The following is a 13,022-nucleotide window of genomic DNA, read 5'->3' as shown; positions in this document are numbered from 1 at the left end:
GGTAAGCAGGGCAGATTCATTGCTGAGCACTCAGAGGGTAATTCAGGAGCCGGCATACTGTTAGGTGCTTCGTATATTTGGCTGACCATTGGTAATATTATCTCAGAGCAAAAAACATTCTATAATACACGTTCCATAACTCAGTAAGCTCAGACGAGGGGAAGCAGGACTTGGGCAAGCATTTTTATGGCAAGTGACTGGATACTCCAAACTATCAGAAGGAAGGAACACAAACCTGAATATACTTCAATACAATTTCAAACGTACTTGGCCCCAGTTTTAGGGTGGAAGCCGTTCTGAAATGCTACAGGAAGATCTGTATGACCCGGATGGTCCAACACTCCTCCTGCCCCATCGCTCATGCCCCACCATAAAGAGGTGAAATTTATTCCAGGAAAGACCTGTTGGAAAAAATCTGCAGTAGGGGCATTAGGACTAGTAGGAGCTGAAGCAAGGGTGGTGGGCGGACAGCAGAGACGGTGGGGTAGACGGCGTTTGAGGGCTCACTTCATGCCAGACACAATATGGCGCTCATTGGCACCCCCAGTGATCTTACTCACATCTCAGAACCCTGGGAGGTTTAGACGATCATTTCCCCCATTTCACAGATGAGAAAAGCAAGGCAGGAGAGCTCATGTGATAGGCCCAAGGTGATGTGGTTCGGAAGTTTAAGAAGAAAAGCACTACTCCTTCCCTCCCTCTAGGCTGGCCCCTCATAAGTCCTTTTCTTCAGTAATACGCTGAAATTAAAGAAAAGATTCACAGAGGAAAGCCGGGGATACCTGGGCTTCAGGACGCGATACCTTCGACTTCGCAACGCAGTCACCATTCGCATGATATATTGTCAATTTTAATATTGTGACTATTTTTAGGGGAGAAGGCCCTGACAATGTCATTTTCTTTTGAAGTGTGGGTGTTTTCTAAAGGTCACCGCGCTCAAATGTGCCGATTCCTTCTGAGGCGTTCCTTGATGTAATACTGTGATTGAATATTTGGTTACTCTGAGTTCAGGTTTGTTCACTCAAGCCCCACTCTGACAGACCTTGCTGTGCCTGTGGGTGGAGTCTTTGCAGTACTGAGCCCCATAAAATAGTCCTGCTCTGGAGGAAGCTAAGGGCCCCGAGCCAACCCTTTCCAATGTTACATTATATTACAGTGGATCCATAAACTGCTACACACTTCAGAGTTCAAGTAGAAGTTCAGGAACACATTGCAAAAAAAAAAACAAAACACTTTTTATCCAAAAAAGAAAAAAAATTTTTAATGTGTATTTTATCTTTGACAGAGAGAGAGAGAGAGAGACAGACAGAGCATGAGCGGGGGAGGGGCAGAGAGAGAGGGAGACACAGAATCCGAAACAGGCTCCAGGCTCCGAGCTGTCAGCACTCAGCCCGACGTGGGGCTCGAACTCACGGACCGCGAGATCATGACCTGAGCCGAAGTCGGATGCTCAACCGACTGAGCCGACTGAGCCACCCAGGCACCCCAAGAAACCACTTTTTAAAACGACATTCTGGATATTCAGCCAAGAGAAACTTGTTTTTCACATTCAAGGATATTTATGTAATTAAGCAAATTTTACGATACATACGCAATATTCACAGACCCATGAAGATGGCCCACACAGTTATGTTGTCCAATGCTTATGGGACACATCACCCAAGAAAGCCAAGAAGGGTCGGAGAAGGGGCTGGAGGAAGATACTTCTAAAATACACTACTTCAGGGACGCCTGGGTGGCTCGGTTGGTTGAGTGTCTGACTCTTGATTTCAGCTCAGGTCATGATCCCAGGGCCATGGGATCGAGCCCCGCTTCAGCCTCTGTGCTGAGGATGGAGCCTGCTTAAGATTCTCTCTGCCTCTCTCTCTCTCTCTCTCTCTCTCTCTCTCTCTCCTTCTGCCCCTCTCCCTTGCTCATGCTCTGTCTAATATTAAAAAAATAAGGGGCGCCTGGGTGGCTCAGTTGGTTGAGCATCCAACTTCGGCTCAGGTCATGGTCTCACAGTCTGTGAGTTCGAGCCCCGCGTCGGGCTCTGTGCTGACAGCTCAGAGCCTGGAGCCTGTTTCGGATTCTGTGTCTCCCTCTCTCTGGCCCTCCCCCATTCATGCTTTGTCTCTCTCTGTCTCAAAAATAAATAAACGTTAAAAAAAATTAAAAAAAAATAATATAATAAAGTATATTACTCCAAAAATTCTACTAAGTAATATTTTTGTCATGTCTGCTATAAGCAGTCAACATTGCTATTGATTGTATCATGACACAGACTGAGTAAATTCCATAAATGGAATGTGGATTCAACAACAAAAAAATCTTTTTTAACTCACCTTCTATAAGATTAAAGGAGCTTTTAAAAAACCCACATGTGATCCTTTCACTAAATACAGAAAAAACAGCCAATATAATTAAGCCAAAATTCATGAGTACATCTCTTGGAAAACAAGCTTTAAAAGGCAGGGAAAACAAGGTTTAAAAGGGAGGGAAATGTAAAAACCATTCCTTTACAATCGAGGACACGGCAAGAAAGCGGGCTATCCCTCCTTCTACTCCATATAATACTGGAGGCCCTATCTATGCAGTGAGGTAGAAAAAAAGAAATAAATGAAAGGCAAAGGAATTGAAAAGGAAAACAAAAATCTTGTTTTTGACTGTTTTTCATAGCAAACACAAAGAAATGAGAGCCAATTTGTTAGAATTAATAAAAGTTTGGCAAGATTGCCAAATCAATACACAAAATTCAATTACATTCCAACAGTCCAGCAGAAAACCAATTTCAAAATATTGTTTTAATAATACCAAAAACATAAGGTGTCAAGAAATCAATCTAGCAAAAGCGATGCAAGAATTTATGGAGAAACCTATAAAACTCTACTGAAAGATATTTAAAAAGAGTTAAATAAACGGCAAGTCCTAACATGTTCAGGGATAAGAAGATTCTGTATCATAAAGATGTTAATTACCTCCAAATTAACCCATAGACTTAATACGACTCCAATTGACATTGCATGAAAATAAATCATATGAAAACATTATTTTACATTTCTTTAGGGAAGTAAGAAATATTCATGTTTTTAAAAGAAAATATCCTGGGGCGCCTGGGTGGCTCAGTCGGTTAGGCGTCCGACTTCAGCTCAGGTCACGATCTCGCGGTCCGTGAGTTCGAGCCCTGCATCGAGCTCTGGGCTGATGGCTCAGAGCCTGGAGCCTGTTTCAGATTCTGTGTCTCCCTCTCTCTGCCCCTCCCCCGTTCATGCTCTGTCTCTGTCTGTCTCAAAAATAAATAAACGTTAAAAAAAAAATTTTATAAAAGAAAATATCTATTTGGTCTTTGAAATTAGTAATTATGCTTTATCTTAAAATAAAAATGGACCAATTCTTATATTATTCAAATAAGAACCACACCAAACAATAGACAAAGGTGGCTGTGATGTCCCTACGCAGAATCCTACTTCAGGGTACCTTTACTTTAAACACTGTCATCACATTAGGCCAAACTGAGTTCCAACACAAAGCATGCACAGATACTGCCTGAAGGTGACCCAAGAACTAAAACCCAGTCACAACTGTTTGGATCTACAACAATAAAAAGGAATCTTCCTTGGATGTAAGCGATGAATCATGGGAATCTACCCCCAAAACCAAGAGCACAGAATTATATTAAAAATGATTTTTACAATAGCATCAAAAACATCAAATACCTAGGGGGGAAAATCTAGCATCATATGTGTAAGACTGTAATCAAAACTCAAAAATATTATTTAAAAAAAAAAAGAAAATATCTAAATAAAGGAAGGGGTCTACCGTGGGGGAGGGGGGTTGGGGAAGAGATCTTTCAAAACAACCTTCAAAGAAACAGCAAACACTACTTGCCAAAAATCGACCGAAGGGTTGGGTGATAACACCCAACATCTTTTTTTCTTAAGACTTTGCTGAACTCTGTAATAATACAGTTTTGGCCAAGTAGAGGAGAGATCTTTTCAAGACAAAACTCTTCTCGGTGCGTTAAGGAATTCTCATGGGTGTAGAAAAGCATTATGTGTTTTAAGTTCTAGGCATTTCATGCGGTAGTTTGGTCCGAGCAGGAAAATGTGTGCTGCAATTTCACGCGGGGCCTTTCCGCAGAGGCACGGAGGGGGCAGCCATTTTGTTTCATTTAAGAGAGTTTTGGTATACTTCCAATGGTTTAATAACTATCCCCTCAAGGTAGGAACACAAGCAACCCTGCTGATATTTGGTTGCAAAGATGTCCATGGTAATTAAAAAAAAAAGTTTTATGTGGAACAATGTTAGTAATCTTAGTAACTAATATTCCTCAAAAGTATAAGACATCCTCAGGGGAAATTTTTTTCAGTAAAATGAAAATGGCTTAATGTTCTCTAAACATAAAACCACTACCCTTTTATTGTAAAAAATCATTCCAGATCCTTGAAGAATATATATTCAACGTATGCTTGTGTCGTTTTTGAAATTTGGATTATATTCTGGATATTTTTCATTTTTAAAATTGCTTTTTTTTGGCGAGTATTTCCATGTCTGCAAGTATATGGAATTTTAATTACTTTCAAGATCTCCTTTGGATGTCATGATTAAGTTTCTCCCTTTGTAGAATATAGTTGAAGAAACCTCTTACAATGAGATATTTGATAAACGCTTTCTGGTGACGAAAACCACCAGTGGGAGAAGGGCATCCATCTACCAAACAGATGCAGTGGGTTTGCCATTCGGGGAAACTGCTATTGTTGACGTTGAAAGCGGAAAAGGCCGCCATTCAACTCTGGAGGTTTGTGCCTCCATTCAGCTTCCCTGGCCATAACTTCAGCCATTGTCATTGGCAGTCCAGTTGAAAGAAAGGGGAAGCTACTTTACTTTTAACGTGTAGGGAATTCTCTTTTACAGTTTTTAATTTAAAATTAGCTGTTCTCAGGGCACCTGGGTGGCTCAGGCAGTGAAGCGTCCGACTTCAGCTCAGGTCATGATCTCATGGTTCGTGGGTTCGAGTCCCATGCTTCGGATTCTGTGTCTCCCTCTCTCTCTGTGCCTCCCCTGCTGGCCCTCTGTCTCTGTCTCTCAAAAATGAATAAATGTTCATTGTTTTTTTTTTAATTTAAAATTAGCTGTTCTCAGAGCACCTGGGCGGCTCAGTCAGTTGAGCGCCTCTTGATTGCGGCTCAGGAAGAAAGACTGAAGAACTTCCGGATTGGACTGGTTGGACTAAAGAGACATATCAACTAAATGCAGTTTCTGCTTCTGCATTAGATCGTTGGATAGCCAATTACATTAGGAGAGCAATTCGTGAAAACTGAACAGCTCCACGGCTTGCATACCGTTACCCTGATAACTGCGCTGTGGTTACGCATGATGCTAACGTTAGGAAAACAGCGGTCAAGGGCGCATAGGGATGTTTCTGTACTATTTTTGCAAATTTTCAAAAATCTGAAATTACATCAAACTAAAACGTTAAGAGTAAAAGATATTTAAAATAATACTTGATGCTTCATAAAAAACCAAATGTCCATAAACGGTCTGTAACGAGGATCCATTGTCATATGTTTGTGCAACGGATGCTCTGTGGCATAAAAAATGTAACCACCACTGGTACACATCCTGTATGATTCCATTTCTGTGACGTTCGAGAGCAGATGAAACTAAGTCTTGGTTGATGGAGGCAAAAGAGTGGTTCCCTGGGAGAGGGTGTTACTGCTCGGTGGGAGCCTGAGGGAGCCTTCTGACTTTCTGGAATTGTTCTCTACCCTCCTCTGGGCAGTAGTCACAGGGAGGGAGACACATAGTCAGACGCATCAAGTCGCACATTTACGATCCGTGTACTTACTATCCCAAGCTTATAATAAAGAACAAGGAAAACAAAAACAAAAGGAAGGTAATACTAAATGCTGACCATGGGCTAGCTGTCTTGGATTGCCGTTTGGAGCGATCATTGAGATACATTTTCCAGAAGGCCATTTGGCAGTAAGTGTGACAACTGAATTCAGCTGCTTCTGTGGTTCTCAGGAAATAATTCGCTATTTAGACTCCAGGTGAAGTACAAAGACAAACGCTGAAACAATCCAGATATGTACGTCAGGAGTTTTTTTGACCACTGGAAAAAAATTTAAATTCCTATCACCTATTGAATTATAACACAAGTCTGAAAAATCGCATAATTGAAGTATGTTCAGTAATGTGGGGAAATGTTCATGATGGTAGTAAAAAAAGCTAATTCCAAAATCGTATGCGTATGCATATCCATAACTTACACATTCTATATTTGCACAGAAATAAAAGGAAGCAAAACTCTAAGACATTAACATTTTTTTCCCCAGGTTGCAAAATTCATGCAGGATTTTTGTTTTCTTCTTTTTACTTTTTGGCATCTTCCGCTATTGCTAACATAAACGCGAATTGCTTTAAGAGTTGACAATTATAAAGATCAATTTCAAGATATTTGATATCTTCCTAGCCGAAAATCATCAAAAGATCAAAATTCAGAAAGAAGGGGGGAAAAAAAAACAACCCAACTTCTAACAGAGCCTCTTTTCACTTGTCATGTTTTTAACAAAATCTCTGATGTCTATTTCACGGTCACCTTTTAAGTCACCTTGTAAGAGAGGGTAATTTTTTTTTTTTAACTGCCAAGAAATGTGTTCTCCACCAATGAGGTCTTGGACTCTCTGTTCCCAACGTTCTACCCCAGGGGGACTTCTATTCACCATAACCCGGTCTTCCTCTCAGCCACAGGAGTCCTTGCTTTGGGGGCTGTTTCCCATACAATTCTATGGCAACGAAGATTTTTGCCACGTGGAAAAATCAAAACATACCTGAAGATTACAGAGAGTGCATTTATTTCTCCTGCCGACACGATCACCAAAATAAGTGACATTAACAAAAGCAAGAATGAATCTGACGGGTAGTTTTGTTGTATTAAACGAATGAGTATAAAAATGCCAGTGAGCATCTGGGGACTTTGGGGCAATATTCAAAATGGTTCAAGGAAACCGTTACTCCCTTTTCCGCCCCCTCTCAAGATCTCAGGTGGTTATTTCCTTCCCCTTCCATCCACCCTGCCCTGCGCGTGAGGAGTTGTTTTCTTCGATCCTTAAAACACTTTCCTGAGGAGTCCATACTGAGTTCGAAGCAGGAGTGAGAAGAAAATGTGCCTCATAGTCGTCACTGGATTTTTCCGTATCTCATTTTCTTCCTGTGTGGAATGTATCCCACCAGGCGAGGAGAATAATAAAGACCAGCGGAGGCCCCCGATTTTAGCATTTTCCTAGATTCCTAACACAGAAAGCAGCACTCTACATGTGTTGCCAGGAAACTGTGACAGTATTTTCTCCCAAGAAAATTCTGTGCCAAATAAAATGCAAAAGTGCCTTTGCTCAAGACGGAATTCTTATCAGGACAGCAGAGGGTTTAATAATTGACAAAAAACTGGAACAACGGAAGTGAAAGTGCTTTTGTTAAAAAACTTAAACATGTTGACGTCTTCATTATAAGTCAAGAAAATTAGAATTAGACAGGGCCTGCTGTCGACAGCCTTCCAAAACATAGTAATGTAATCACAGTTTTTTAAGCTGACAAGTATTTTTACCATAACCAACGTCATGCAATACCTAAACTCCCCTCGCAGTGTCCAAACGAAGAAAGTAGACCAATTAAAAAGTTGTTCATTAATCAAAACCCTTTATCAGTTTCCTGGATAAAAAGGAAGGACCTGGCACTGAAAAAACAAAACAAAACAAAAACAAACAAAAAAACCCATTATGCTAAAAGAAGACACAGCCAGGTAGTCAGGGATAAAACGAACCCGGTTGTCACAGGAGAGAGCAGGCTACCTCGTTTCTGCCGAGAAAGAGGTTGAGTGCAGCACACCCTTACCTACGTGCTTCGTTCGACAGGAAGTACGAAAGCACCTGCCATGTTCGAGGCCCTGGGGGTGCACAGGAGAAAGAGGGATCTGCCCCTTGCCACCACCCCCCCACGCCCAACTACACAAAAAGGATAAAACTAATGATCTAATCGCAGTTATGGGCAAGTTGGCAAAGCAGTAGGGACCAGCACATTCTGCTTGCAAGGGAAGACCCACACCGGCCCCCTCCAGCGAGAGGAGTTTGTTACGTGATTCCTCAGGAAGGAAGGAAAGGCTTCTGGCAGCCACACAGCCAGTCTCTGTCCCTGAGGCCCCCCCTGAGCCCTTCCATCCTGAAGGTCAACAGTGCCTCCAGCACCTGCCCTCAGAAGTGGCGCCCATCACACTCAAGCCTCAGCTTCCTGCTCCACTTGGAGTTTTCTCTTCTGCTTCCACACTTGCTGTGGGCTTTCTGCCCTCCTTGCGACCCTGGGCTTCTGCTTTTCCACTGCTTTCTCTGTCTCGAGGCTTCTGCCATTGGCCTCCTCTTTCTCTCTGAAGTCCAGGACCACTCCACCATTTCTGTCCCTGTCTCTGGGTCTTGCATTCAGACTCCCTCAGGGAGCAATGAGATTGGCCCCATCAGTCACTCTCCAGGGTGCAGTGTCCCAACTCGGTGAGGTTCTCGCACCAGATCGTGTCATCAGATGCTGACCAGCCTATAGAAAGCTGCCAATGATTGGAGGGCTGCTCCCCAATCCAATCAGTTTGTGGCCATAATGATGGGGTTCCAGGATTAAAACTGTGGTATGAAAATTAGTAAAAGGAAACCTCCTTTGGAAAGAAACCCAGCGGCCAGCAGGGGGAGCCCTCACACCCCACCACTCCTCAGCCAATCGCAGACCCAACAGGAAGAGAAAGAAGTCTACCCCAGCCACAGGAAGAAAGGTTTTCTCCTTGCCCAGCAACAGCCCAGCCAGTGAGAGGCTGTCACAACTCAGCCAACGAAAAGCCATTATCCGACAAACTCCCCATTTATTCCAATGGACGTTTTATTTGTAACAGCCCTCCCAACTTCCCCCTTCCCTCTACAAAAGAGCGTTCCTCTCCTCTGTTCCCAGGACTTGCCTTGGTTTTGCTGTAGTTTGCTTGTCCCGAATTGCAATTCTTTGCTAATCCTGAATAAACCCATTTTTGTTGCAAAATGACTGACGGTTTTATTTTTAAGGTTCCCAACAGCAACCTAGGTCTTAAGAAACCATTAGTGGTCTCTTTCCTCCCGAGGAGGTTGTGGGTGAAGGTGATACTCGAGTTTCATGAAGAACCCCACACAGATACCAAGGCTCGATTTCACGTTAGTGCCATGTCCCCCGTTACCATTTTTTTTTTTTACTTAAAAAAAATTTTTTTAATGTGTATTTTTGAGAGAAGGAGTGAGAGAGATGGAGTGTGAGCGGGAGAAGGGCAGAAAGAGAGAGAGACACAGAGTCCAAAGCAGGCTCCAGGCTCTGAGTTGTCTGGCAGGGGCTCGAACTCACAAACCGCGAGATCGTGACCTGAGCTGAAGTCAGACACTTAACCGACTGAGCCACCCAGGTGCCCCGCTGTTCCCCATTTTTTAAATGCTTCAGCACCAGGCCCCCTCGGTAACCCCCACAGACATCACCATTCAATCCCCCACTCCTTCCCGTCAGGCACAGCGACACCCCAAGAGCCTTTCTTATCACCAGGTCCCAGTCCCCAGTTCTGATTGGGCACATGGCATGAAATCGATTTCCCATCCCCCTCGTCTACAGGATGAAGACCACATTCTGCAGGAAGCCATACTCAGGCTTCAGCCTGAAACTCTGGCTCTGGCCCCAGACGCCAGCTCGGAACACCATACCAATGTCTTCATGCAACCTGGACTCGACGTTCTCCCTCTGTCTTTCCGGGTCCGCTCTCCGCCTCTCTCCAGCGAGGCTGACCTATGTCGACTGCATCAGGCAGCCTCCCGATCTCCCCGGCTTCTGACTGCATTTGGTCCAAGGGAGACACTGGCAACATACGAGAGGGCACATGGAGAGCGAGTTGGTAACAGATCTCCCTGCTCCTCCTGCCAGCCTGTGGCTGTGTTTCTCTACTAACGGTCTTGGCTCCTGTCCGGAGTCTCTCTCTCTGGCAGCTAAGCTCTCACCGGGTCTGAGCTTACCAGGACCTTGTCTTCTCCCCTTGCTTTTTGAGGCTGAAGTCATTTGCTCCGAGATGCTGTCCTCCCCTGTCGGTTTTTTCCCCACACTGCCTACACCTTTTGTAAATGATCCCGTCTTTGAACTCCCTTCAATTGCCTTCCCTGTTTTTGAAAAAATTTACATAGACTTTAGTTTTTAGAGCAGTTTTTAATTTGCAAAGGGTTTCAATGATGCATTAAAAAAATTTTTTTTAATGTTTATTTTTGAGAGAGAGAGAGAGAGTGCGAGTGAGGGAGGGGCAGAGAGAGACGGAAACACAGAATCCAAAGCAGGCTCCAGGCTCTGAGCTGTTAGCACAGACCCCACTGCGGGGCTCGGACCCACAAACCGCAAGATCATGACCTGAGGTGAAGTGGACGCTTAACCAACGAAGCCACCCAGGAGCCCCAGATGCCTTTTTATTAACTAAATTCCATACTCTATCCAGACTTCCTTAGTTTTTACCTAACATCCTTTGTCTCTATTCCAGGGTTCCATCCAGGATACCACAATTACATTTAGTTTTCATGTGTTCTCCTGGCTAAGACATTGGTTGCGCTTTCCTTGTTATCTACGACCTTGGCGATTTCGAAGAGTGCAGGCCAGCGATTTTGCAGAATGCCCCTCAGCTAGGGTTTGCCTGGTGTCTTTCTCATGATTACACGGAAAGAACACACATGTGAAGTGCCACTTCCGACATGTATCAAGAGTGTATCATTTACCTACATGCATCAAAACCACATTCTGTCAACAGGACTTGACCGCTGTTGACGGTAACACTGATTACTGGCCCAAGTGGTGTCTGTCAGGTTTCCACTCTGGAAAATTACTCCTTTCCCCCCTTCTTTTTCCCCCGTTGTACCCTGTGCAACTCACACTTAAGGGAAGTTATGTTTTTCCTCCTTGAAGGTGAAGTTGGACTTGTGGTGGGTTGGTTTTTTTTTTTTTTAAGGTCAAATATACGTAACATAAAATTTGCCATTTTAACCATTTTTAAGGGTTTCTTTTTTTTTTTTTTAACGTTTATTTATTTTTGAGACACAGAGAGAGACAGAGCATGAACAGGGGAGGGGCAGAGAGAGAGAGGGAGACACAGAATCTGAAACAGGCTCCAGGCTCTGAGCGGTCAGCACAGAGCCCGACGCGGGGCTTGAACTCACGGACCGTGAGATCATGACCTGAGCCAAAGTCGGACGCTTAACCGACCGAGCCACCCAGGCGCCCCTGGGGTTTCAATCACCCTTTAATCTCTTGCCTGCTGGGAACCCAGGCTGAACGTGTCACTCTTCACCAAGAATGACAACGTGTCTGAGTGTTTTATCATTTGAGATTTCCAGGTGAAGAAAAGAAATTCTCACCTTTTCAGCTGTTTGATTCCTACTGCACTTTTAGCCCCAGCAAGACTTCATGGGCCTCCCCAGGGATGGTGAGCCACTCCTGCTAGGGTCTCCCTGGCCACATATGTATCCTATTATGTTATTATCAGCCTATTATTATTATTATTATCAACTCGTACCCAATTATTATTAGCCTACATATTCTATTCTGGTATTTTTTTTTTTGCGTCGCACCGTTTTCTTTGTGGCTTTCCCAGGGCAGGAACTAGATCTCATTTATCTTTGTATCTTTAAGGCTGAGGACCACCCCAGAGTCACAGTAGCTGCTCAAGAAATAAAGGAAGAAAAGATGGGATAGAAGCAGAAGGTGGCCTATTTTCTCCAAAGATTAAAGAGGGTGTTTATACCTGACAGTGGTGAGGGGGTGAGAAAATCCACACTCACCGTTACATATCTTAGAACACCTGTTCTGTGAGACAAGTTGGTGTTGAAAGGCATTGTATGTGTATTTCCCCCCTGGCAGTTCCAGATGCAGAAATTTAAATTAAGGAAATAATCAAAGACTGAACTCAGTCTTGGCAGTGATGTTTTTTTGGTTTCTTTCGTTTTTGGATTTGACACCAAAAACAAAAGCAACCAAAGCAAAAATAAACAAGTGGCACTACATCAAATTAAAAAGCTTCTGCACAGGGGCGCCTGGGTGGCTCGTGGGTTAAGCATCTAACTCTTGGTTTCAGCTCAGGTCATGATCTCACAGTTTGTGAGATCGAGCCCTGCACTGGGCCCCATGCTCCAGTGTGGAGCCTGCTTGGGATTCTCTCTCTTCCCCTACCCTGCTCTCCCTCCCCTGCCGTCAAATATATAAACTAAAAAAACAAAACAAAATAAAACAAAAACTTCTGCATAGCAAAGGAAACCATTAACAAAATGAAAAGGCAACCTATCAAATGGGAGAAAACACTTGGAAATCACGTATCTGAGAAGGGGAATTAATATCCAAAATATACAAAGACCTCATACAACTCAGTAACGATTGTTTTCCAAATACTGGTCAGAAGATCTGAAAGATCTTCCTCTACAGTCCTCTGCTGTAGCAGCTGAGCTATTGAAGGGTACTGAAAAGACACTTTTCTAAAGAAGACATCCAGATGGCCAACGGACACATGAAAAGCTGCTCAGCGCTACTCGTCATCAGGGAAATGCAAACCAAAACCACTAGGAGATACCACCTCATACCTGTTACAAAGGCCATTATCAAAAAGACAAGAAATGACAAGTGTTGGAAGGGATGTGGAGCAAAGGGAACCCTTGAGCACTGCTGGTAGGAATGTAAACTGGGGCAGCCACTACAGAAGCAACACGGGTGTTCCTCAAAAAATTAAAAATAGGGGCGCCTGGCTGGCTCAGTCAGTAGAGCATACAACTCTTGATCTCAGGGTTAGGAGTTCGAGCCCTTCGCTGGGTGTAGAGACTCTTAAAAATAAAATCTTTAAAAACAATTAAAAACACAAATACAACATGATCTAGCAGTTCTATTTCTAAGTATTTATTTGAGGAAAAAAAAAACACTAACTCCAGGGGCACCCGGGTGACTCAGTCAGTTAAGCATCCGACTTTGGCTCAGGTCATGAT

General features: G+C 43.5%; 1 protein-coding gene across 5 annotated transcripts in view; it reads right to left on the bottom strand.

Annotated features, from left to right (window-relative positions):
* Positions 1-13,022, bottom strand: part of SGPP2 (sphingosine-1-phosphate phosphatase 2) — a 111,838-nt gene that overhangs the window by 92,803 nt on the left and 6,013 nt on the right. Inside the window, exons 1-2 of one of the 5 annotated variants that reach the window (XM_053215853.1) lie at positions 10,035-12,212; positions 9,729-9,879 (exon numbers count right to left, since the gene is read on the bottom strand). The exons of 3 other annotated variants lie outside the window; for them this stretch is intronic. In XM_053215853.1, the coding sequence (XP_053071828.1) occupies positions 9,729-9,740 (12 nt within the window). In that variant the 5' untranslated portion in view covers positions 9,741-9,879; positions 10,035-12,212. Of the gene's footprint in view, positions 1-9,728; positions 9,880-10,034; positions 12,213-13,022 lie in introns of those variants that run through there. One more of the 5 variants, XM_053215855.1, reaches the window with a different exon arrangement.

The sequence above is a fragment of the Acinonyx jubatus genome, chromosome C1, assembly GCF_027475565.1.
Source record: "Acinonyx jubatus isolate Ajub_Pintada_27869175 chromosome C1, VMU_Ajub_asm_v1.0, whole genome shotgun sequence".
NCBI lineage: Eukaryota > Metazoa > Chordata > Mammalia > Carnivora > Felidae > Acinonyx > Acinonyx jubatus.
Note: the sequence above shows the minus strand (reverse complement) of the source record. Positions and strands in the feature narration are given on the sequence as shown.